Source organism: Rhipicephalus sanguineus, chromosome 9 (genome assembly GCF_013339695.2).
Source record: "Rhipicephalus sanguineus isolate Rsan-2018 chromosome 9, BIME_Rsan_1.4, whole genome shotgun sequence".
NCBI lineage: Eukaryota > Metazoa > Arthropoda > Arachnida > Ixodida > Ixodidae > Rhipicephalus > Rhipicephalus sanguineus.
In genome coordinates this window covers 6,853,601-6,877,598 of record NC_051184.2, presented here as the reverse complement: position 1 = coordinate 6,877,598, position 23,998 = coordinate 6,853,601, and the positions used below count along the sequence as shown (strand labels likewise).

Genomic DNA, 23,998 nt, shown 5'->3' with positions numbered 1-23,998 from the left:
GACTGCACAATAAAAATACATTTAATTGCTCACTGACTATCGTGGCTCACTAGCAATATGTACCAAGCAACATGCTGCCACCTTTCTAAAAATGTAGCATCCGATGCTTTGTAATAAATTACCAGAAATTTTATGCATCCCAGCACTACATCATAGTTCACAGATGTAGTGAGTAACGTGCACATATTGTCCTATAACAACTTTCTTTTCACAGCGCCAAGTGCTCCATTTTCTATCCTCTTGTTGGATATTGAGAACATTGACGTAGGAATATCAACATTTACTTGCTAACAGGAAAGGAATTGATGGCACTGCCTGGATCCTTTCTTAACTGTCAGCAGTAGTACACTAGCTGGTTTGACATGTTTGCTGTGTGTATGTGAACTTGTATGTGTTCACACATATGGTTTAGGAAAAGATTTCATGACTTGTAAGTTCTGGAAATCATGCAATGCCAATTAATTAACTGACTTAAAAAAAAGAGAGTGTTTGAGTTCAGTCCCCTAAGCATGTTTACTGCAGTTTACGCATTGCATTGTATAGGCATAAGTTTTAAAAAAATTGTTTTGCCAAGCTTTAAGGTGGGCTTTCAATGCAACATTGCAGGTTCCTCTCACTGATGTTGTTGAGCCCCTGGACTTTGAGGAGTTCCTTCAGCAGCATCAGGATTTGTCTGATCGGGATGCCATCAGTGACTTGCTGGACTTCCCTCCTGATGATGTAGAAGTTGGTATCCTGCCAAGGAAATGTCGAACCATAGAACCCATTGTGCCAGAGGAGAACCCGTAAGAGCCCATTTTTTTCCCTACGTACAAGTTGTTTCTTTACATGCATTCACACCCACCACAGTGGTCTAGTGGTTATAGTGCTTGACTGCTGACCTGAAGGTCGTGGGATCAAATCCTGGTGCTTTGGTTTAGGTGCACTTTAAGAACCACATGTTGTCAAAATGTCTGGCGCCCTCCACTACAGTGTCTCTCATAGTTGCTGTGGTTTTGGGACATAAAACCATAGCAATGATTATTACATGCACTAATATTTTGAAGTGTAATTAATATAAACAAATGTACACTTCTTCTATAAGGGGTGCTTCTTTTATGTGAAATCAGTGTTTTAGCACATATCTCTATCAGGAGTAGCTCCTGTGCGAACGTGGTTGCTTAGGGGTTGAAGAAGAGCCAGCCTACTTTCATCGGAACAAGTTGTTAAACCACAAAAATTTCATTGCTAGCCATCCAGTAGTATTTGATGCTGTAGTCTTGACATAAAGAAAAAGAAAACAGATGCCTGAAGCAGAACATTTCCCAGCTTCTGTATGGATTATTTGAGTCTACGAAGGTCTCTTTTTGAACTTGAGAATTGTTGGGTTAGAAATCTGTTTCAGCGTACTGGCTTTGTACGGAAACATCTTGCCTGCTGTGGTCACTTGGTTGTTGCAGCATTGCACTGCTTAGCACGAGGACGTGAGTTTGATTCCCGGCTATGGTGAATGTGGCTGGGTTTCACACCGGCATTGGCACACATGTCGCGCAGTTTAATTTGATTTGGAATTTAGCGTTGCACTTTGTGCTTAGCAGTGCTGCCTCTCAAGTCAAGCAGAAAAAGAACAAGAGTGAATTTCGACATAGCCACTTTTTATGGCCATTACATCTGAGCTATTTGAGGATTTTAGTTCATCTGCAAACTTGTAGGCATTAGCGGAATGCTGTGTTACTGGCAGCATAAATGTATGTGGTCGGGGTGGTAGCGCCATCTGTTGGTGCAGAGCTCAGACAAACACAGCTATTATTGCTGTAATGAAGCGTATGCTACTTTGCTGCTGATGTGGATTTTCAGCAGCAGTGTAATTGTGAACACATTGCCTTATTTTACACCTGTTTTTGGCAAAAACACTCATCAAACACAAAAAACGTTATTCTTTGTTATTTTGTTTCAACTTAGGCTGTCCATGACTACATATACTGAAATACCGGACATGCTTAAACTGTACTGTCAATTATTCTGTAGGGAGGACCTGGACTTTCACATGAGGCAATGCCTGCACACGTACACCTCTGATTGGGTGGTGGTGAGTCGGTGCTACCAGGGCCACAGCTCCAGCGTCATCGTCAGGGACGCTGCACTGGAAAGGGCGGCCGTCGTGCGCACCACACAGAAGCAGGAGTTTGAGGTGGACGTCTGCGACGAGTTGTCTCGCCATTCACATCAATCCTCTCTGAGCCAGGGAGACGACATTCCGGTATGACTACCATCTCCACCTCGTTATTAAGTTGTCAGGCCGACTCCTTTCCTGTGCCAGCCACAGACTGCCACAAAATTTCGTAATTTAGTTGTGGCTTCTGATCGCTCATCATCCTAGACTTTGTATTTATTCTGCTGCTGAATCATACCACTCAACAGCGGCATATTTTTCAGAGGTTGATTTCTGAGACACGCTAATTTATTTTGACGTTCAAGCTGCGGTGTCACCTTCTCATAAATAAACAATACGTAAGGGTACTTGCTTCAAGCAAATTTGTATAGGCATGTTTCTGAGACAGACGACATCAGTACCACTATAGTTGCTAAATATGTCATTGAGCTCTAAAAACAGTGTGCTAACTGGCGGTAGTTGGTGTGCAAAGCTTGTTACTGCTTGTATGCTGCATATAAAGTGTATATATGTACGCCCAGTAAAGGAAAAGGCTCAGGGCAAAAGCTTTGAAAATAATTAATTCTGTGCTTTTCCTCCTTTGCACCTCCTCAGGGTTGCATCTGTGAAATTTTGCCAATTTTAAACTTCAAGTTAATGGTTACGTAGTGCTAATAATAATAATAGTAAACATGGCCTTTGACATATTCCTATCTCAGAAAATTTCTTTTCATTGCTAGTTAGTGTTGAAAAGCTGCTGTGTGGTTCAAATGCAGTATACACAGTTCAAGTACTTACAAATTTCCTGTTGCACTGAATGCACTCAAATTTTGCTAACTTTTTTTGTGGGACACACGAAGTTTAACATGCAATGCTACTTTAATCTCAAAAAGTAAGATTACTGAGATTTAGAGGTATTCTAAACTAATGATTAGACGTATTTTACCGCGTGGAACCTGCCTGAACGGGTGGTTTCACTGCAGCGTGGAGATGCTGTGCTGTGAAACTACCTACTAAGGGGAAATCTGCACTGCCGTGAAGTGCAAATTACCTGCACTTCGATTCATGTTTTTAAGTCGGCTAAAGTTGGCAAATTTAAAAATTTAACATCTTTTACCACCTATAACTTGCATCGTGCTACATTCAAATCATGCAACTATTTGAATCCGCCGAGAAATTCTTCAATACTAATTACCATTCACGTCAACTTTGCTTTGAACCAAGAAAGGGATATTCGCACAAGCCTAATAATGAATACATTAACCCTTTTGTATTTAATTGCAATTAATCGTAATTACAACATAAATGATTACCTAATTATTGTACAGTCAGCCATGCTAGTATATTTCTTCATAAACGGAATTCACTGACCCACTCAAATTACATGTGATAGTTATCTGCGAGCAGTGAGCATTTTTAAAAAAGTAAAAAAATATTTTGAAATTCCTGTTGAAATGCCCCACGTCCAGCGTGGATACTGAACAAAAATTTGAAAAAGCTACGCAAACACTTGCATTCGACTCGGACGACACGACTGTTCCTACAAACAGCGTTTATTTCACGTAATTTCGAGCAGTTGGCCGTATTTTTAGTGGACTGTGAGAGCGCGGCGGTTGCACGCCAGTGCGCTTGTCGACGGCCGTGACGTCAAATGCTCCAGCAAGAGGGGGGCAACCGGCATGCTCTCTCCTGCCCCGCCACTTCCCTTTCTCCACCTCTCCTCTCAAGAACACCTTCCCAACCGTGAGAACACGCTTTGAGTTTTCCTTCCCCCATGTTTGAGAGAGACGCGCGGCAGCGGGTGGCAGCTTGCGATGTCGATTGGTAAGCGATTTTGCAGCGAGCACGGTTGGCGAGTCAATATCCGCCGAGTTTCGCGTCACTTCCTCTCTAGTTCGCGGCGCAGCCGCTAGTTGGCCAATTTGTGAAAAATGCATTAAATTCATTATTTTCTCCTAGTCTGTGGCTGAAATGAAGGTTGTTTCAACAAATTTCAGCACCAAATCTCTCAATTGGGCCATTTATCTCGACGGTGAAAATTTTGTTCAGTATCCCTTTAAACGTAGTACTGCCTTCACAAAAGCAATCGTATGTAGTGAAATATTTTACCCAGATGTGATATAAAATAACTTTAGATCAAAAGAATGCTTAATTTACCATTAGCTCAGTGTTTGCGAGCTCTTCCTTGCTGATAGTGCCCAGAAATGGCAAAAGTAAGTCGCATCGCCAAATGAGGACGCCTTGTCCTTAAAGGCTAAGTAAGGTTTGACAGCGGGTCCTGCCATTTTGTGTTTTACGCAGCCCTCGCCAGCAGAGAGCATTTCTTCGGTTGAGTTCCGTTGTGCCAGTGCTGCTGAAACTCCACGAGGAAGTTGGGCGAGCAGCGTCTTTGACCTGCGCAACTCGGCGGCCGATCCACTGGTGCCAGCCCTGCTTGAGCGCACGCCCCCTGAGGAACTGGATCGCCGGAACGCAACTCAGCGTCTCGAAAGACGCCACGATGCTCTCTTTGAACTATACCCTCTCCAAGACGAGGTGGGCACTTGTTGCACCTCTATATGTAACTGTATTAGAACTCTTGAGACGGGAAATAAGATTAGCTTGTTCTTTCCATTTGTGATTGTAATCTGTAATAAGAAGAGGTAGCATTCTTTCAATCAAAAGAGAATAGCAAGTTTAGTGACAGGTGATTGCTTACTGTATAAAAATCAGATGTGTAACCCTAAACAGTTAATTGAATATGTTATGATCAGGATTTGCACATATAACAGTAAATTTAATAGATTTCAGTGGTACTTTACTGCTGCACTGCAGATCAGCATATTTTACTAATGCTCTTATTATTTTGGCAAGTAATCTCCTGTCTTCTGAAATTAATACTAACACAAAATCTACACTCAATTTAAGACAGCTAATAATGATTCACCTATACTCTTTGTTAAGAACATATACTGCATCCAGTGCTTCCAGAGACCGCAAACTAATGATTCTGCATGAAAATAATTGCACATACCTACAAGTTCGGCAATTTCTGTCTACAGAATGAAGATAGTGCTAAAATTCAATTAATCAGTCAATCACCTATGATACTTATTCCTTTTGAATGCTGCTGTTGTTAAGAAACATGAGTATGCAAATGCAAGTCAAACCTATTTAATACAAGTTCTGCTCACTTAGACAAACTGGTAAATGTCATAACATGACCGAAATTACAAAGCTTTAGTTTCAGGACCTTTGCTTCAAAAGAACATCCATGAGTGATTTCTCTTACGACCGAGATATTTGCTATTCTCTCTTAGTAATGTAGCTCCTTTTTCATCATTTTAGCAGCTTAACTATACGCCAGTTGTGTTCTTTTAACATCAGCAAGGCTGCATGCAAGCATTATCCGTAGGCATGCTAAAAGCTCAAGTACAGTCGAACCTCGATATATCGAACGGCACGGCGATCGCGAAATAGTTCGATATATCCAGAATTCGATATAAAAAATCACGTAAAAAATGCGTCAAGAACTTGTGGAAAACAACCAACGAACCAATCATGGTGCAGTAAATACTCACTTGAAGATTCAAACAAAGCATTTATTGTGTTGGCTTAAAATACTGAAAAAGAGTAGCCTGCTTTTTGTTGGCAATGGCGTGTTTGACGACTGCGTCCTCAACATAGTCCAGGCGATCCACAAGTGAAAGGCCGGTGCCTTCAATCGCGCTGCAGTGGCGACGCGCAAGGGCCAAAGCGGCTACGACCTCAGCTGATGTCGGGAGCGGGGCACCATCAGCACTTGCGGGATCCACCTCGGCAGCGTCTTCATTCGGCTGCTCAGCGGTAGCTTCGGCGACGATCTCTACATCCGTTAGCTCCACCGTTGTACCAGTGCTGTCGTCACCTCCAACGAAGTCTTCGATGCACATGCTTTGCGGCTCCGCACCAACAAAGCTCTCCAGCTTGCTCCACGTTTCGGCGAGCTCGCTTTCTTCATCTGCGCATGCCAACTCAGCTTCCTCGGATTCTTCCACTGATGCTTCGTCAGTGCGTCCACCGAAGCCCGCATGCCGAAAGCAGTTGGCTATCGTCGACTGCTTGACGTTTTCCCACGACGCCTTGAGCATTTGGATGGCGCCCAAAAGATCGATCTTCAGATCTTGGCCCATCCGGAGTCTTACAAGCAAAATGTCGATCCGCCGACGCTTGTAGATAGACTTAAATGTGCGGATAATGCCCTGGTCCAACGGTTGGAGCTTCGAAGTGGTGTTGGGCGGCAGAAATACCACTTCGATGTTGCTCAGCTGGGCATCGGTGTGGTGTGCCGTGCAGTTATCGACGATAAGGCATACCTTCCGTCCCTGACGCACCAGGTCTGAATCCCACGCCTTCAGCCTGGATTGCTTCCAGTTTTGCTGCAAAAGTCAGGGTCGTCCGTTTCTTCGCGTCTGCAGCCATCGCTACACACACCACAACGCGCAGCAGGCCTAACACACGAGCACAACAACGACCGATGCGACGGATGCCTGGCGATACTATCAAGGAGGAGCTGGTGCAACAAGTGCAGTGCGTCATTGCTGCAAGGCTGCGGCGTGCGTATGCCGCTACGTTCAAGTGGCGCACTCGGCGCCATCGATGTGTGCAGCAGTCGTAAACGCCCACCGCGCTACCGCTATTTTCGAGAGTTGCGGGAAAGCTCGCCGCCTGTCAACGGAGCGCGGCGGGAAAGCTCGCCGCCTGTCAACGGAGCGCGGGCGGTTTGGGGTGGCCGAGTTCGATATATCCATTATACGTCAAACTTCGTTCGAAATAAAAAATTAAAAATGCATGCGATTTCCCACGTGATATAGGAACCGTTCGATATAGGCAATAATTCGATATGTCCATGTTCGATATATCGAGGTTTGACTGTATCTCTATGTTTGTGTGTGTGTGTGTTACCTGCAAGTGAATGCTCGAAGGTAACTTATTTACTCATAGGAGGAAATCATTGAAAGACGTTTGCCTGCCGAGCCACCACGAGAACATATGGCTCACCGGATTCTGGTTCGATGTCTGGCTCTCAAGTAGGTTGTCTCCCATCAAAGTGTTTGCTATTTACACTTTATGGTTGCAACTTTTCACTGCTGTAGCATTACTGGCTGTGATTTCTACTAGCCTGACTTTAGGCTTTCATTCGCAGCTTTGCATATAGATTGGTGAAATGTTTCTGTAATGGGTAGTGTGTCTTCAGGAAAGTGCAAAATACATACGTTCATATATTCTCTCATAGAAAATTAATATTCATTGGCTGTCTAGCAGTCACATGCAACTCCTGAATGTAATAAGTTGTAACGTGCACATTACTCATAGAAGTGGCAGTATGGGGAGAGCCATTGCACATTAACTATGCAATGGCTCCAGTGCCAAAATTTTAGTCAAAGTGCTTGTCTTTCTGCTTACCTTGAAAATAATGAACCCTGATGGCATTCACAAGCAACCACTTTTCTGGATGATGACCTTGGCTCAGCACCAAGGATGCTGTCGGCCAGCAAAATATGCCTCCATATCTAGTGTTGAGTCATATGAAAGTTATTGCATCTACAAAAGTTTTTGTTAAAGATATATTAGCCAAGAATGCTGCTCGGTATTTCTGTGATTGCATCTTGGAAACAGTGGCACTTTAAAAAGGTGCTGATACCTTTCAACTGACAAACTTTTAAAAAGTTTTGAATTTGTATTTGTGATTTTGTAAATGTTTCGTTAAGTTTTACAAATTAAATTCTGTTGGCAAAGAAGTTTCACTTGTCAGTCGCCGGGCCTTTTGTTTGCAGGTTTGCAGGGTACGAATGTAGATTTTGGTTGTTACACTGTGGAGCCTAGTGGGTGCCATATTTGAATACTGCTTGTTAAATGTAATCTGTGCAATAATCATGTTTATAGATACATTTTTCTTTCAGTCGTATTAAAGGTATTGCTAGTCTTACTGCGCATATTGTGCTCTTGGTTTTGTGTTCTGTGCCTTTATGCCTCAGTGCTTGGCCTCACTGCATGTTTGTCTTTGTTCTTTAAAGACTTGAGCTGGAGGTTGAGCCAATCTTTGGTAGCATGGCCATTTACGATGCCAAAGAAAAGAAAAAGGTGAGCTACGTCCATAACCTCGAAACTCTCTCTTTTCCTGTGTGCTTCTGGTCGCGCCAGTTTGCTGTGCTTGTTTGGTTTGCCGAACGTGCCAAACTTCACGTGTGGTTTCTTTTGTCCTACACGGTCTCAGGTGTCGGAGAACTTCTACTTTGACATGAACTCTGAACCTATGAAGAGGATGCTCTCTGACCACATTCCTTACCATGACATCTCGACGCTCTGTCGATCTTGCATCTTCAACATCACGTACCCGTCGACTGACCTGTTTCTGGTCATCAAAGTAAGAAATAACCTGTTAACACTTGAGCATGTGCTTGAATGTTGTGTGTCTGAGCTAATAGTTGCTGCCTGTTATATTCGTTTTAATATAGCACTTTAATATAGCGCTTAATGGAACACCAAGATTATTGGCTTATCGTTTTTTCTGTGTTACGCTTTGCTACTATCGATCACTGAGCTGGAAAAAAAAGGCATTAGTTCATACTTTGCACCTTCCCGACATATCTTTAATGTGAAATGATGTAGCGTAGGATAATAACAGTGTAAGGGTGTGATTTGTAAGAAAGGCCTGACTGGGCATTAAGTTAGGCTTCTTACAGCAGTGACAATAGGTAACCATGATAGCTAAGTTAGGTAGATTACTGGCAATAGTGGCGGCTGTGAATTCCTGTTTTTACTGTCTTGGAGTGTTAGTGCTTCTATCCAGCTGATTACTAACATTTGAGATATTTACTATTTTGGGATTTAATGCTCAATTCAGTTGTGTTTTCATCCTACATGTTCACATCTTTTTCTTTGCAAGGGTGTACTGGATTTTTTCGGTCATCATGCCTACTTTTTACATTTTGCCTGCTCGGTGTTCATTCGGTGCATGATATGAAACAAGGTTGTCTCTGTTTGTTTTCAGCTCGAGAAAGTGCTGCAAGGAGATATCAATGAATGCGCAGAGCCTTACATGAAAGATGAAAAGGTAAATCTGAAAAAAGAATGATCTTTTTTTTAGTTGGATGGGATTTTTGTTCTTTAACCACCATCCCTGCCTTCCTTACTAATGTTGACCTAAAAAATGCAATGGATGCAGAACAAAGAAAAAGTCCGTGCCAATGCTCTGGCTACGTGCAAACGCCTTGGCAAGTACCGCATGCCATTTGCCTGGACGGCAGTCTACCTGCTCAATGTGTTGACGGGGGTCAACAGCCTCGACAAGGATAGTGGCAGCGATCGAGACAGCATTGGCTCAAACAACACCTTGGGTGAGCACCTTGCAGATCAACAAGTAATGTTTGCTGGTGCAAATTACGGCTGAGTTGTTAGACTAAGCAGTCTACTCTCTCTTGCACTGTCAACAACTGCCTTGAAGTGTACGTTACACGCAGTTTGTGTGGTTTTGAAAAAGCCTTGTCTGTTGAAAAGATGGTTCGGCACATCACTGCTCGTAGTAAATCTTCCAACGTGAAGTAAACATTTAGCTGGTTTAATTTAGTGTAATTTAATCTACTTTTAGATGCGAAGCAGCTTATGGTCGGGGCTATGTCACTCCCTCCCTCTGCTGTGCGGCGTCCACACCCCCACTGCGCATGCGCATGCTCCTCCCCCTCCTCTCCATGTCTCCTCTCCGACGCTTCTCCTCTCCGGCATTCCTCCTCTCCTCTCCGAAGCTCCTCTCCTCTCTGGGATTGCGCAACGAACCTGCGGCTCCGCGCGCGATACTGCGAAGGGTTACAGGTGCTCGCTTCGCTCCCAGTTTGGTAGTAGTTACCATGAAAACCAAATGGTAAATATAATGGTAGCTACGAACCTCAACTTACGGAAACGACGAACTGAAACTAATAGGAACTTGCGTCGACCCCACGCTGCTTCGCGTACTACTCAGGGTTCCCTACGGGAAGATGGTGTAATTTTTTTCAGTAGTACAGGTTTATGTAGTATATATATACATGAAGGGTACAAGTTGTTACATGGTAAGCACACTTTACAAATATGTGTCATTGTGGTTAAGACCGCTTTTAAGGGGGGACACTGCTCTTAAAATTTTTTTCTCATTTCTTGATCGATTTTGATGATACTTGGTGTGTTTATGTATATTTGTGCGCTGATTTCAAATATACAATTACTTTTCTAGTATAACCAGTAGTTCCTAAAATACAAAATATTTCATGTGCCTTTTGGGGAGGCAGATTTTTTTTCAACAAAGAGAGTTACAAAGTAAGTCAGTGTATCACAATAACCTGTAATCAGAACTGAGTGCAAAGAAACAAAAATAGATGTTCTAAGCCCATTAGAACAAAAGTTACAATATGCTGAACATTCACGAGTGCGTCAATTTCAAGCAGCGATTTCCTTCGCGAATGTTCAACACACCATAACTTTTGTTCTAATGGGCTTAGAACATCAGTTTTTGTTTCGTTGCACTCAGTTCTGATTACAGGTTATTGTGATATGCTGATTTACTTTGTAACTCTCTCTGTTAAAAAAAAAAATCTTCCTTCCCAAAAGGCACATGAAATATATTGTATTTTAAACACTACCGGTTATAATAGAAAAATAATTGCATATTTGAAATCAGCACACAAATATACACAAACTCACCAAGTATCATCAAAATCGATCAAAAAATCGATCAAGAAATGAGAAAAAAATTTTAAGAGCAGTGTCCCCCCTTAAGTGTCATCTTACAGTGATTGTCTATACAGTAGCAGTTTCATTCAAAACCCCTTGTATTATTTATTGAACTTTTGTTTTTCATTGAATATAGACATGTTTATTGCACTTTGGAGGCTATATTGTATGCACTTTTTAGTAATATGCTCTTGTGTCTATTTATCAAGCAAACCTTGGAATTGTTGTTGGTAAGTTCATCATTTGGTAGTATGGAGTGTGATGGCCAATGCATTTGTTTGATTGGTGACATTTTGTTCTCGTGTTGTTTGACTATCAATAAACACATGTTAACTTGCAACTGCTTAACTTTCATGCTACGGTTAGTTTGCACAATATTAACATTTTCCTTCGTGCATTGCATGCTCTGTATATAACTACATTGTGAAGTTTCATGAAACATCGTTGTCGTCGTGTAACCATGTTAAATAATGTTTATGAGCTATTGTATGGTGTGTGGTGTCTGCCTGCTGTGGATGTGTTAAGAGTGCTGCTTTGCTCTTGTACTGCTTTAGCATGCAGCTGCAAGTTAGCATGCATTTGTCAAGAAGTTGTAGCTCGTTAAAAAAAAAAAAGGCGTAGTTATGAACAGGTTATTTAAATGCTTTCAGGTCGTCGTGGCTCACTGGAACGACGGGCTGGGTCTGAAAAGCGTCGTAGCTGGTCCCCCGACGACTTTGCCAACAGTCTCGACACTTTTCGCCCAGTTACTCTCACCGTGTCGAGCTTTTTCAAGCAGGCGAGTTGCCCAATGCTTCAGGCTAGAATATGTGTTTTATTTTTTTTTTGTTGTTTCCTGTATTTCTGTAATTACGAGTTGTTCTCATCTGTTTTTGTTGCAGGAAAGTGATAGACTGAGAGATGAAGATCTCTACAAGTTCCTCATAGATCTCAAGCGGTCGGGCTCAATGCTGAAAAGACTCAAAAGCATCCCAGGTATACTGCCTAAGCTTAGTTGCACCTTAGGCTTTAACATATCTTCATCTGAGGCATTGTTCTTTTTTCTTGGCCTTCATGAGCTTTAGTTTCTTACGCCATGTTTTTTTTTACCTCTCGCAACATGCATGGCACTCCATAAAATCTCTCTCCAGTGTAAGGCACAAAATAAAATATGATTGTAAAGACGGTCGCATATGTTGAGGGTATGTTCATGTTGGCTACAATTTTGTTATAACAAGATTGAAGTATAGACCATTTATCTAGCTCCGACATGTGACAGTTGTTAGATACCACTTGTACGCTTCTCGTCAGGCACTCTGCGCCTGGACATATCGCCATGCGCGGAGGAGGTGCGGTACTGCCTGAGTCCCGAGTTGGCACGTCTTCATCCATATCCCGATGAGAAGGGCCGTCCAACGAAGGAGATGCTCGAGTTCCCTTTGCGCGATGTCCTCAGGCCAGAGTACCTCTACCGGAACCTTCTCTACATCTACCCACGCTCGCTCAACTTTGCCGGCCGGCCGGGCTCCGCGCGCAACATTGCTTGCCGCGTGCAGCTCCTCTGCGGAGAAGACGAAATCACTTGTGCCCTTCCTGTGAGTGTCTGTTTTATTCGCACTGAAAATAGAACCCACGTTGAGCTGAGATGAGAGACAGATTGCACGGAAAGTGCGGACAGAGTGGATTGCCTGCTGCTGTCATATTTTAAATGATTATCGATTTCCTGTGCAGTTTATATATTTGTGCCTTGTGACTGCTGAAATCTTGGCTCCTTTGCAAATTCATCTTCGAAGGACGGTGAATATCTTGATTTGGAGGTGCACTTGATTGTGTCTTTCTAGAGTGTGTAGACACTCTGCAAGTGTTACATTTCATACTCCTCAGTATGTGCACCCCTATTCACAATTCTAACTGCACCATGAGACCAACAGGGCCTCAGTATTGAAATTGAGATGAAAGCAATCACAGGTGTGGAAATGCTTGAATACGACACCGTGATAATCATTCATTTTGTTCAAGAAATTATGTATCGCTTCAGTACGAGCAATGTTATTGCTCGCATAACATTAATATGGCACCTGCATAACGTTGCACAGTATCTACAATGATCGTCACGTAATGTCAACACAATTAGCATTAACGCAAACATTTGCTGTAGAGGAGCTCTGCATCTGCAAACTTCTACTGGGCACGGCATCTGTATCATCATTTGTTACTTTGCAGGTGCTCTTTGGTAAATCAAGCTGTCCTGAATTTGTCACCGAAGTCTACACAACAGTGACATATCATAACAAGTAAGGACGCAGCAGCTCTTCCCTCCATTAATTTCATAGGAATGAAGTACTAGTGTGCACAGAATTGTACTTCGCATGCAACTATTATGATGACCTGCATATTGGGATATTCAGATGCATTCGCAAGGTAGCAAGTCCACTGTGCTATCACAAAAATAATGTGCATAAAGTAGTATGTCATTTACTGAAATAGCTCTCATCAGCTCTTTCCTTCACTTTAAATGTTGCCTTTGTTGGTTCTAATCTCTATTACTGAATTCCTGAGGAAATTAAATTTAGGAGCCTACCCAAGGATTAACTATATGTGTTTCTAGATGTGCATATTATGATGTTTGTGAGCTACCACCAAACAATGGCAGTTGCATATATATATATATATATGTCTTTGTGCCTCACTAAGTTGATGTGCATATGCCATATCATAGCTTCGTGTCACATTCATGGGAGCACTTTGTTTGTGTGAAGTAAAATGTGAGCCGCACTTTGAGCAAACATTCAAAATAACTCCTCCATGTATGGTGGAGATTGTGGTTGAATCAGGGCCGTACCCAGGAATTTTTTTCGGGGGGTATTTGTGTGCAGAACGGCCAACTTTGGCAACTGGTGGTCGCTGTGAAGGCGTGCAAGTATTTTAGTGTCACCCGAAAAGTTCAAGCATGAAAAAATTTCGGGGGGTGTCAGAGCCCCCTCAACCCCCCCTTAATTACGGCCCTGGGTTGAATGAATGCAATGCTAGTCAAAGGTACACAATCGGCAGATACCTGCCCGATTGGGGGTAAAAAGAAGTCGGTCAGGCTTTGAAACGTCGGGTATTTAAAAATAAATCTTGGTTAGAACATTCTCTTTTCCTTTATGCAGTGCTAGTCCTGCTGTTTCAAAAAACAGCCAGGAAACAAGTTTGTGACATGGAAGAACAAAGTGGTGAAAGCGGCGGTTTGTACTGAGAACATTGAGGCATACCCTTGAGGATGAGGCCGGGAGGTTCTTCATGACTCCTCAGCTATGAACAGGGCCCAAGGTCTTTGTCTCTGCACAGTCATTGGAAGAACACCACTGGTTTCCTATTAACAACACAAACAGGTCTCGAAATGGGCTACAACAATTTGCTTTTACAATACCGCGGATTTATGAAGAACAAAAAGGGCCTTTTTTTTTGTTATCGTACATAACGGACATGCAGGTTATAAAAAGGTAGCATTCCCCACGTGAAAGCGGTATTCTCGACATGAACATTTCTGTCATTCATTCATTCAGGTCTCCAGACTTCCACGATGAGATCAAAGTGAAATTGCCGGCCAAGCTCACAGACCGGCATCACCTGTTCTTCACGTTTTACCACATAAGCTGTCAGCGCAAGGTGGAGCAGACGATGCCAACGGAAACTCCCATTGGCTACACTGTGAGTTTGTCATAACGTCGCATCATGGAGGTATCGGCAGCACACGTGTGTGGGTTGATGGGCAACAAGTCCACGCAGCACGTGGAGAAGCCCTCATTGAACTTGATATGATAATCTTTATAATATTACAGTTGCACTTGACCTTTATTATAGCCTGCTTATTTGACAGCATGGAGCCTATTCCAAGTGTCTGGCTATTACTGTATTTCAACAGGCAGTGCATAAGAAGATGCTGAAGATGCAGAACATATCAGTACGTGCTGTTATCATGCAACGATTTTTCACGTTGGCAGTGCTAATGCGCTAACCAGTAGGCTAAAGTTGCGTGTAGACATTGTGATGTTAGGAAACAATACGGTTGAACAGCCTGTGACGGTGCAACTATTGCCCGTTTCCCACAGTGGCTGCCACTGTACCACGATGGACAGCTGCAAACGGGAGACCAGTTGCTGCCAGTGATGCTGGACCATCCTCCAGCCAGCTACTCGTTCCTCACGCCTAGCATACAGATTCCCAACACCAAGTGGGTCGACAATCACAAAGGGCTCTTTGACATTTCCTTGCAGCCAGTCTCCACCGTCCATCCGCAGGTACATAAGTGACGTCATTCGTCTACTGCTTGAGTGCATTGCAGTATATGGTGTGTAAAATCGCACTTACTTAGCTATATGTACCACTATACATACTGCTTAGCTAAGCCGTTTTCCTTCTGCACTGTACTTGGTCAGAGAGCATAAACTATCACATTTCTTGTTTCTTGGCTTTGTGCAGTGAGTCGTCTTCGTTCTCTTTGATACCTTTAAACAACCAGCATTTTGTATGAGTTGTGACCAGCCACTTGTACATATCAGAGAAATCGACAGCAAAATGGTGTTTGACGTGGGAAATTCTCCTGACTGTGATGCTTGTCATCGCTTGGTGTAGAGAAGTGCAGCTGAAGTGGGGCAGCATGCGTAGCTTCAAGTGGTTGCTGGGGAAGATGTCTTCACCCAGTTTTGTTGTTAGAGCTCTCAACTATGAAAGTTAGTGACGATTTATTGTGGGGAAGAGCGCAAAAATTAAACTAGGGAAACAGATGACTAGGTGAGTTGCGTCTAATGTAGTCCTGCTTTTGCACTTTTTGCCTTATTATGTCGTCATACTGAAAGAAACCCGACCAGTGAAAACGTTTTCGAGATGGGCATCTTTAGATTGAAATTGTATTCTGTCTGTCTTGTCTAGCATGTATAATTATGTAGGTGTAACCTTGGGAGCTCTAGCAAGTGTCACTTGTAGCCATGGTGGTGAACATGGAACATTGTCCTTGTGCGCTGACATCACTTAGTATGTGAACTTTATGAGCAGGCCCCTGACCAATAAATGCTCGCTTATTGCCTAAAAATACATCAAACTTGCCTTAGTGATGACCCTTTCATTAAGAAAATGTTACAAGCTGTATGTGGTGTACTTTGCATAACTTGTTTCTGCAGGAGTACCTCAAATTGGTTACTCTTTGGTCTCTCCCAGGACGAACACCTAGACCGGTTTTTCCAACTCTGCACGGCTGTCGAGTGCGGCCACGTGCCGCAGCGTCTTCTCAACGGCGAGACGGCAGAGACGATGCTCCGAGCTAGCCTAATGGAGCTTGTGAAATGCAAACCGGGTCCACTCGTTCGTTTTCTGCCTACCATTCTGGACGCACTCGTCCGGCTTCTTGTGCAGCCGCCCCGTCTCGGCGGCCAGCCATTCAACCTAGGGCAGGCTGCGTTCCATGCGCTGGCCGCTGTTGCCGATTCAGTGGTGGTGAGTGCTATTGTACGATGCTATTGCGTGGCAGTGGGTGTATTGTAGTTTCTTTCAAGTGAATAAGCTCTCTAAATATCCACGAGGTGTAAATGTTTTGTGAAATGGCAAGTACCATATTTTAGCGTGTACTACTAGCTTGCTCAGAAAATATGAAGAATTTAGCAGGGAAGTCAGGTCACAGATTATGCTTGAGTACTTTCTTAATGTGTGGATTCATGGCAATGTGAATTGTGCTTTGAGTGCTGCTTGCAGGCCGTTCAACTGGTGAAGTTGCAGTTTGGTGCCATGTCATTGCTACAAAGTCTGCAGCATCATGCACGCAGGGAATAACCTAAAAATTTAGCAACACGCTGTACAGCATTCAAAATTGTATTTCCAATTAGTATGTGTATGTTCTATGGAAAAGTCGTGGTAAACGGCAAGTGACACATAAGTGCACAATTGAGGAAAGCAGGGCAGATCACAAATCTGCTGGTGACTGCATTTGACATTGTTGTTGCCAGAACGCACATTTTCAGCCCATGCAAATGAATTTTCCTTGCAATAGGTAACATCACATCAGCTTCCATGTTTACCGTTTCATTATAGTAGCAGGATAAAATACTCCAGTGAAATAAAACATGGGCAATAGAGTTTACTTTGTCATATCCGTGTTTGTTAAATTGAAATTGGACTACAGTTGAACCCCTTTATAAGAGGCACGCATGGGGGAGAAATTCTTGCCTGTTATATGAGGTGTCTCTTATAAGCAGGGTACTAAGTTATGCATTTTCCTATCAACCCTTACTTTCATGTAGCACACTGGTGCCTTATACCCCACGTGTCTCTTATATCAGTGTCTCTTATAAAGGGGTTCAACTGTATATAGCATGGCATGTTTGGCACTTGTCCATAGCACCTTGAGAGTTTTCACTGTCTTTTGTAAAGTATCTTGTCGAGTGTGCATGAAAGGGGGATTAAGAAAGAGCCGTCAGCTGAGGTTGCTGTGGTCTCTGATACGATCCCCCGACATAATGACGTGGCACAGGTATGCAGGGTTTCTCATTAAGGCATTGAGGCAACTTTATTAACTGGCCACACAGTTATCGCATTTACTCAATTTTATGCCACTCTTCTTTCGAAAAAGCTTTCTGATGATGTCATGTGCACTACAAAATAGTATGACACCAAAACTGCAGTACGTAGTAGTTGCAGTTTGCTGTCACTGGCATTCAAAGTTGTTGTAATTCAATGCAATGTTCACTATAACGTGAACAAACCATGCTAGAAACGGGACTTACGATGTACTGACTAGAGCAGTTCTACAATCTACATGGTAGCTGCAGCTTCGGTAGCCATTGGCACCAACATAGTTGATAAATGCTTTGGCAATATACCATGGGCAGAATCGAATGTGAGATTCAAGTGAGAACCAATTGTTGCTTTCTCTCTTACAAGAAAAGTTGTGTATTGGGACCGTCAAAAGCACTGCATTTTTTTTTTTTTTGCCGTATGAAAAAATTAGGCGTGTGTTACAATTCGTGTCGCATTAGAATCAAGTAATGACGGTAACCACTCAATTGCAACTCAAGTGCAGATGTAATTTCAAGGAGGCGTGTATGTCACTGTCCAAATGAGCCAACGCTGGTTATTTTCTGCGGAATGAATGTCATAACATAAACAACATCATTGGGTAACGGAGTGACGTATCTTCACTTTTTGTTTGTTCTCTGATGCAGAAGCTCTTGGACGATCGCAACGACATTCATGGAAGGAATGCCTTGCTGGCCACGTACATCCAGTACCAGTGCACCTTGCCACATCCCGAGCCGTACTTGCCATCGCCTACCAGTGATGGACCCTCGCCTCCTTTTCCTGGCTCAGCATGCAGCCCAGCAGGGCATCCAGCATGTTCTGTGCCTCTTTCAGTGAGCTCTTCCTCTTTGGTCATGGCTTACTGTGAAGATGGGGGCTTTTCCTTTCCTTTAAGTAGTAAATGATTGGTTGTCACTCATGTGCTAGCATAGCTGTGAGTCTTCAACACATTTCTTTAATTAATGCAAAGCATTTTGTCCTTTTCCTTCCCTCTTTTCGTAAATATTTCCGTTTGCCAATATGGAAAGTAAAGTCCGGTTTTAGAAGAAGCTTTCGGGTTCACATAAAAACAGCATTTTCAGGGTTAAAATTTCAAGTGAAAAGTGAAAGGCCCGTGGACATGTAATACTAGTTCTGGCTAATGCTTGCTTAATATTGGAAACTGCGGGCTTAATGTTACTGATGCATGAAATGAGCAGCTAATGCTTTTCACATATGACTGTTTCCTTTAGAGAAATTTCCTGCACATCTTTTTTTTTCTTTTGCTTTTGTGAAATAAACTAATTTACAACGTCAGGAGATTTTTATTTGCGTTCAGCAACATCGGCATTGCTGTCCTGAGTTTTAAGGGGAGATGCGGGTCGAAAAACACGATTTTTTGTTTTCACCTGTTTTGTTAAGATTAGTATCTCTGCTGTTCCAAACATAAAAATCAAGGTCGAGACTCAACTGGAAATGCGTTAAAATTGCGTCTAAAGAGCACAAGGTGGCTGTTAATCTTGACCGAAAGTGTGACGTCTTCTAGCGCCTCGCTTCAAATAAGATCTTCAAATAACCACGGTTTCCCGTGCTACAGAAGCACAAGAAACAATAAAGAAAGCATGCTTTTGCCGCGCTTTTCGAGCGCTGCAACTGGCTTTTAAATCACATGGTACGGATCGGGGGCCGCCATTGGCCGCTGCACGCCTTGCGTGTTGTGAAGCCTGCTTGCAGGGTCCGTGTTTCATAGAGCTGCGCAGCTGAACGTTTCTCTCGCGTATTTATTTTCATCATGGATGAAGAGAACCGTAGCAAGCGCAGTCACCGGCCAGTGAAGTATCGCTCGGTGAACAAATTTTGAGGACACCGGCACAAATCGAAGCCAAACACCCGCCGAACGGCAAGTGCATCTGCTGCCGCGAGGCCTAGCGACGGCGACCGCGATGCTTCCGACAAGTTTGCCGCGGCATTAGAGTATGTCAGTGCCTCTCTAGGAGAAGATCGGACCCTTTGACGACGAAGAAAGATCACAGTAGAAAGAGTCTTCCTTGATCGCTGACATAACAGCATTGAACATCCTCGTGATCGGTGCAGTGTGTCCAACGTGTCATCGTTCGGGAATAAGCGTCCGAGATCCAGCTTACAAACGTAAAGGCGTCGTTTCTGGAACTGCAATGCGAGAACAGCGAGTGCCCAGAAAGTATTCTTTCGGTGACGTATACGTTGCGGCGAGTTGCTTCGAGCAAGGAGGCCAGCGTAGGGGCGGCGAGTGACGGACCGATCGCAAGCAGAACCTACGGCAGCGGGAGCTCGCGCAATAGCTACTCTGCTCGAAAGAGCTGTGAAGGAGAAACTTGTGGCGCTGGCTCATTTTAGCGGCAGTGGCTACTAGAAGAACAATTTACCTGTTTTGTGTGCAGTTTTGATCAGATTTCGTTACCTCTTTCATAAATAAACATCCAATTTTAACTTTAAAATTCGTTTTTCTCAAAACACACTTTTTGGCAAATTTTTCAGCGTGCCCCTCTTGTTTTTGGTACTTCTGGTGCTCGGATCTGCATGAAATTTTGCCCATATCTTCTCTAGGGTGTGAGGAGTGCAGTTATCTCCTCGAAATGTTAATGTAATTTATGCATATTAGAAAATTCGCAAGTAAATATTTACCAGGGTCTGGGTAATAATGGATTTCCGATGTTTGAATTTTTCACGTCTAGTAAATATTTTCTATGCACTTTCTGGATAGTTTTCGGCACTCTACTGTTCAAATGGGACAATATGAGCCATTAATTGTCAAGATGTATAGAAGTTTAAGGATCGAAATAGGGGGGCTAAAAGGCCTATGTTTTACACATTTGTCATGGTGCAGAGCAAAAAGTATGCAACTTGCAAGAAAACTAATTATATATTTGAAATCAACATAAAAATCTCTACAAATACCCCAAATGTCATTGCTCTAGGATGAATATTAAATAAAAAGTGTCTTCGACCCGCATCTCCCCTTAAAAGCGTATGAAATAGAGCTTGCTGGGGCGCGATCTTAGTGAAAGAACAGCTCAACAAAAGCAGGACAAGAAAGACTAAACAGGACCAGGGTTGACTACCGACAGGTGTGTTTATTTTTGCTCCTCAAATATTCTGGAAAGCGAAAGGCAGGAGGAGAAGAAATCGATTTTCTCATCCATGCGCAGGTTCCCAAACTTGTCAAAGAGCATGCAGCACTCATCTGCAGAGATACTCGTTGTCTGTCAATGCGATTAATGGGGAGCTGATACACGAATGACCTGTGGAATGCATGGCAAAGGCTTCATAAATCTCGCGGGTGCAGTTATCTCGGTAGCTGCACGCAATCTGCGTCTGGTGGAAATTTGGGGTGCAACTGCACTCTGCACAATGCATTGACAGATTGCTTCCTGTTGTGGATTTAATATTGTTAGAATGTTCACACAGGCAGTCATTTATACAACAGCTAGTCTGTCCTATGTAAAGGCTACTTCAAAACATAGGAACCTCGTATATGACTCCAACCTTGCATGGAACAAAGCATGTGGCACGTTCTTTCTGAGTTCTCTTTCCTGTTTTTTTCTTTCTTTTTTTTTCAGAAATCCCCCCATGGTCGCAGCAGCAGCAACCCAGACCTTGCCAGCTCGAGTGCTTCGGCCCTGGCGCACATAGAGTCAGACTCGGACGTCAGCACGGTTGTGGCGCGGCCACTGGACCGCACGGCCAGCATGCGGCCCGCCAACGGGACGGCCTCGTCTCCCCTGAGGTCGCCTCCGCCACGGAAGTTGGTCCACGAAGAGCTCGTCCTTCAGTGGGTGGTGTCCAGTGGAGCGGCACGGGAGCTGGCACTCAACAACACGTGGTTCCTGATGGAACTTGTGATCAAGAGCATGACTCAGCACCTTGCCGCCACGGGCAGACTTCAGGCACCGCGCCGGGCCAGGTTCAGCACTCGCTTTGTGGACGATGTCACGACCTTGGTGAGGACCCCCCTACTACTTTCTTTTTTTTTTAGGTGTTACGTAGTTAATAAGCACTTGTTTTCTACTCTCCTCTTATGAACAGTAAAGTGCAAATATGGTGCTAGCAAGTGATGGACTTCGAATCTCGGTCTTCCAGAACTTGCTTTTCCATAACTGACAATGTGTTGGATTTTGAATTTTCATTATAGCAGGAGAGCAGTGAACCACATTCTGTACTTTGCTATACAGTAAAAGCTCGTTAATTCGACTCTCGTTAATTCGGAAAATCGGTTAATTCGGACACGTCATCTGGTCCCTGTAAATATACGCATCACTCTGTGAGACTGGGCGCTCGTTATTTCGGACAGATTTGACCGCAAATCGGATAATTCGGCGACTTTCGGGCCGCTGGCGAGGCTCGAAAACGAAAAAAGAACAATTCGGAACAAAAGTGAAGCTCAAACGCAGCATCGCCATGGACATCAATTATCGGCTCCTTTAGCTTGATCGTTGCTGGTGCTTTTGTGCTGACTTCTCGTGCGACCGCACTCTCCGCCGATGGCAACGCCGGCGAAGCGGCCCAAGTACGAGGCCAAGGACTTCACCACCAAAGTAGAAATTTTGCGTGCTCTGAATAACGGGCTCTCCCGACAAGAAGTGATGAAGAGTGATGAAAGGGGATCCTTCAATCGGCGGCAAGAAGCAAGGAACGAGTAACCGTACTTTTAATCCCCCAACGTGACGGGAACAGAGCGCTTGCCGCTTCTCGTTATCGGAAAGGTTCAAAAGCCACGCTGCTTTAAGAACATCAACAATCTTCCCGTGGATTACCGTGCCAACCGAAAAGCGTGGATGATGGGTGAAACTTTTGCGGTACTGCAGACATCGTGCGAGCTGCTGAGCACCTTGAAGGGCTCAGAAAAATTGTGTCCGCGCGAATTTCTGCTCGAAAACAGACAAGCATCCGCGATTACTTTGTTCAGTAAAGGTATGTTGAAAAAACTCGTGCATTTATTGTGTTTATTTCGGCCATTCGATAATTCGGACATTCGGTTAATTCGGACATTTTTTCCGGTCCCTAGAAATCCGAATTAACGAGCTTTTACTGTATTTTACTGTTATGATGATGATGAGTTGTGTGTTGCGAGTTCATTTTTTAATGTCCTTGACGAGCATAGTACATGAAAGGGGGATTAAGAAAGAGCCGTCAGCTGAGGTTTCTGCGGTCTCTGATACGGTCCCCCGACATAATGATGTGGCACAGGTATGCAGGGTTTCTCATTAAGGCATTGAGACAACTTTATTAACTGGCCACACATTTACTGTGTTTGCCAAGCACTTTTTCTAAGAAAACATTTTTAAAGGTGCCATGCGGCTTAGAATAGAGTATGATACCAAAGCAGCAAAAATGATGAGCTGTCATTGTACGAATACAATGTCGTAAGCGTGGGCGTGTGTGCTAGGGCACCCCCTCCTCCCCATTCACTGAAGGAGGGTGCCAAGATAATTTGGTCTCTGATGAATTTAGCTTTAGAATGCACGAAACTTGTGTCTGTGATGGTTTGATCTCCTATGCTTGGTCTTGGCATGGTTAGTTACAAGATTGTAAATTGCAGTGGTTTCCTTTGTTTGGTTAAACACAACCGCAGTAAGTGAGGTTTCCTTGTTGAAATGCTCAAAATGTTGCTGTTACTTCTCTAAAAGTCGCAGTGTAGGTAGTCAACAGGTAATGAAGGCAAGGAAAGCATAGGTGATTAGTTTTTAATTGAAGTGTAGCAGTTTAGTTGAAATGTAGTACTTATTTTCCATTTGTCTCATAGCTACTACTCTGCAATTCAAAAGTACAAGTAACGTCATCTGAGCTTTCCTTGTCATCATTATTTGATGGCTTCTTATGGTTGCATCTAACAAAAAAATGGGCCCCTCCGTCCAATCCACATTCGTTCATTTAATGTAAAAAATCAGTAATAGCCATCATCATCATCATCATAGACACGGTCACAAGAGAGTCTAAAGCTCTACCTTGAACATTGCAGGTGACCTCACTGACATCTGACGTTATTAGCCGCTGCCACCGAGAGGTGCGGGATTTCCGGAATGTGCAGAACCTTAACAACAGCCTGGCCTTTTTCTTACACGACTTGCTGTCCATCATGGATCGTGGATACGTCTTCAAGCTGATCAAGGTGCGATCTGCAGGATATCTTTGGAAACTTCCTCACATCACAGATTCTTCATTGCCCGTTCACCGTGCTTAGTACTGATGCTTAGCATACATGCCAGCTGTTTGTAACGTATGAGCTTTAGAAGTCTTTGCGGAAGGCTTGTGGGGATCGAGAGCGTCCTCCTACCTGGCGCCTCGTTCCCCAGCTGCCGCGCGCGTGCCAGCCGCGTAGCCCGGGCGCACTTAGGCACCGGCAATCGCCAAGATGGCGGCCAGGGCGCCTCTTTGTCTGGGCGAGCTAAGCGTCGGCTCCGTCCCGCGCTGGCATGTCCGGACACGCTACGCTGGCGTGCTGCGCGGGCCTACGTCACAACGCAGCGCCATTCCCCATTGGGCCGCTGGTGACATCCTCCTCTCCTACGAGCTATGATGCGCCCGACGATTCGCTCGCGGCGGGAGATGCTCTCAGGCTAGCACGAGAGGTTGACGCGCTGCTCTAGCAGGCGG

The 23,998-nt window shown here is 43.8% G+C and overlaps 1 protein-coding gene across 1 annotated transcript in view; it reads left to right on the top strand.

Moving 5' to 3' along the window:
- The window catches only part of LOC119404524 (dedicator of cytokinesis protein 7), a 58,571-nt gene that overhangs the window by 1,042 nt on the left and 33,531 nt on the right, over nt 1-23,998 (top strand). Inside the window, exons 3-21 of the mRNA XM_037671055.2 lie at nt 607-785; nt 2,008-2,239; nt 4,433-4,666; nt 7,094-7,179; nt 8,167-8,233; nt 8,367-8,516; nt 9,144-9,206; nt 9,318-9,489; nt 11,065-11,085; nt 11,506-11,633; nt 11,737-11,830; nt 12,146-12,429; nt 13,058-13,128; nt 14,383-14,527; nt 14,929-15,117; nt 16,034-16,309; nt 18,031-18,219; nt 20,965-21,345; nt 23,364-23,513. Of these exons, the coding sequence (XP_037526983.1) occupies nt 607-785; nt 2,008-2,239; nt 4,433-4,666; nt 7,094-7,179; nt 8,167-8,233; nt 8,367-8,516; nt 9,144-9,206; nt 9,318-9,489; nt 11,065-11,085; nt 11,506-11,633; nt 11,737-11,830; nt 12,146-12,429; nt 13,058-13,128; nt 14,383-14,527; nt 14,929-15,117; nt 16,034-16,309; nt 18,031-18,219; nt 20,965-21,345; nt 23,364-23,513 (3,111 nt within the window). The remainder of the gene's footprint in view (nt 1-606; nt 786-2,007; nt 2,240-4,432; nt 4,667-7,093; nt 7,180-8,166; nt 8,234-8,366; nt 8,517-9,143; nt 9,207-9,317; nt 9,490-11,064; nt 11,086-11,505; nt 11,634-11,736; nt 11,831-12,145; nt 12,430-13,057; nt 13,129-14,382; nt 14,528-14,928; nt 15,118-16,033; nt 16,310-18,030; nt 18,220-20,964; nt 21,346-23,363; nt 23,514-23,998) is intronic.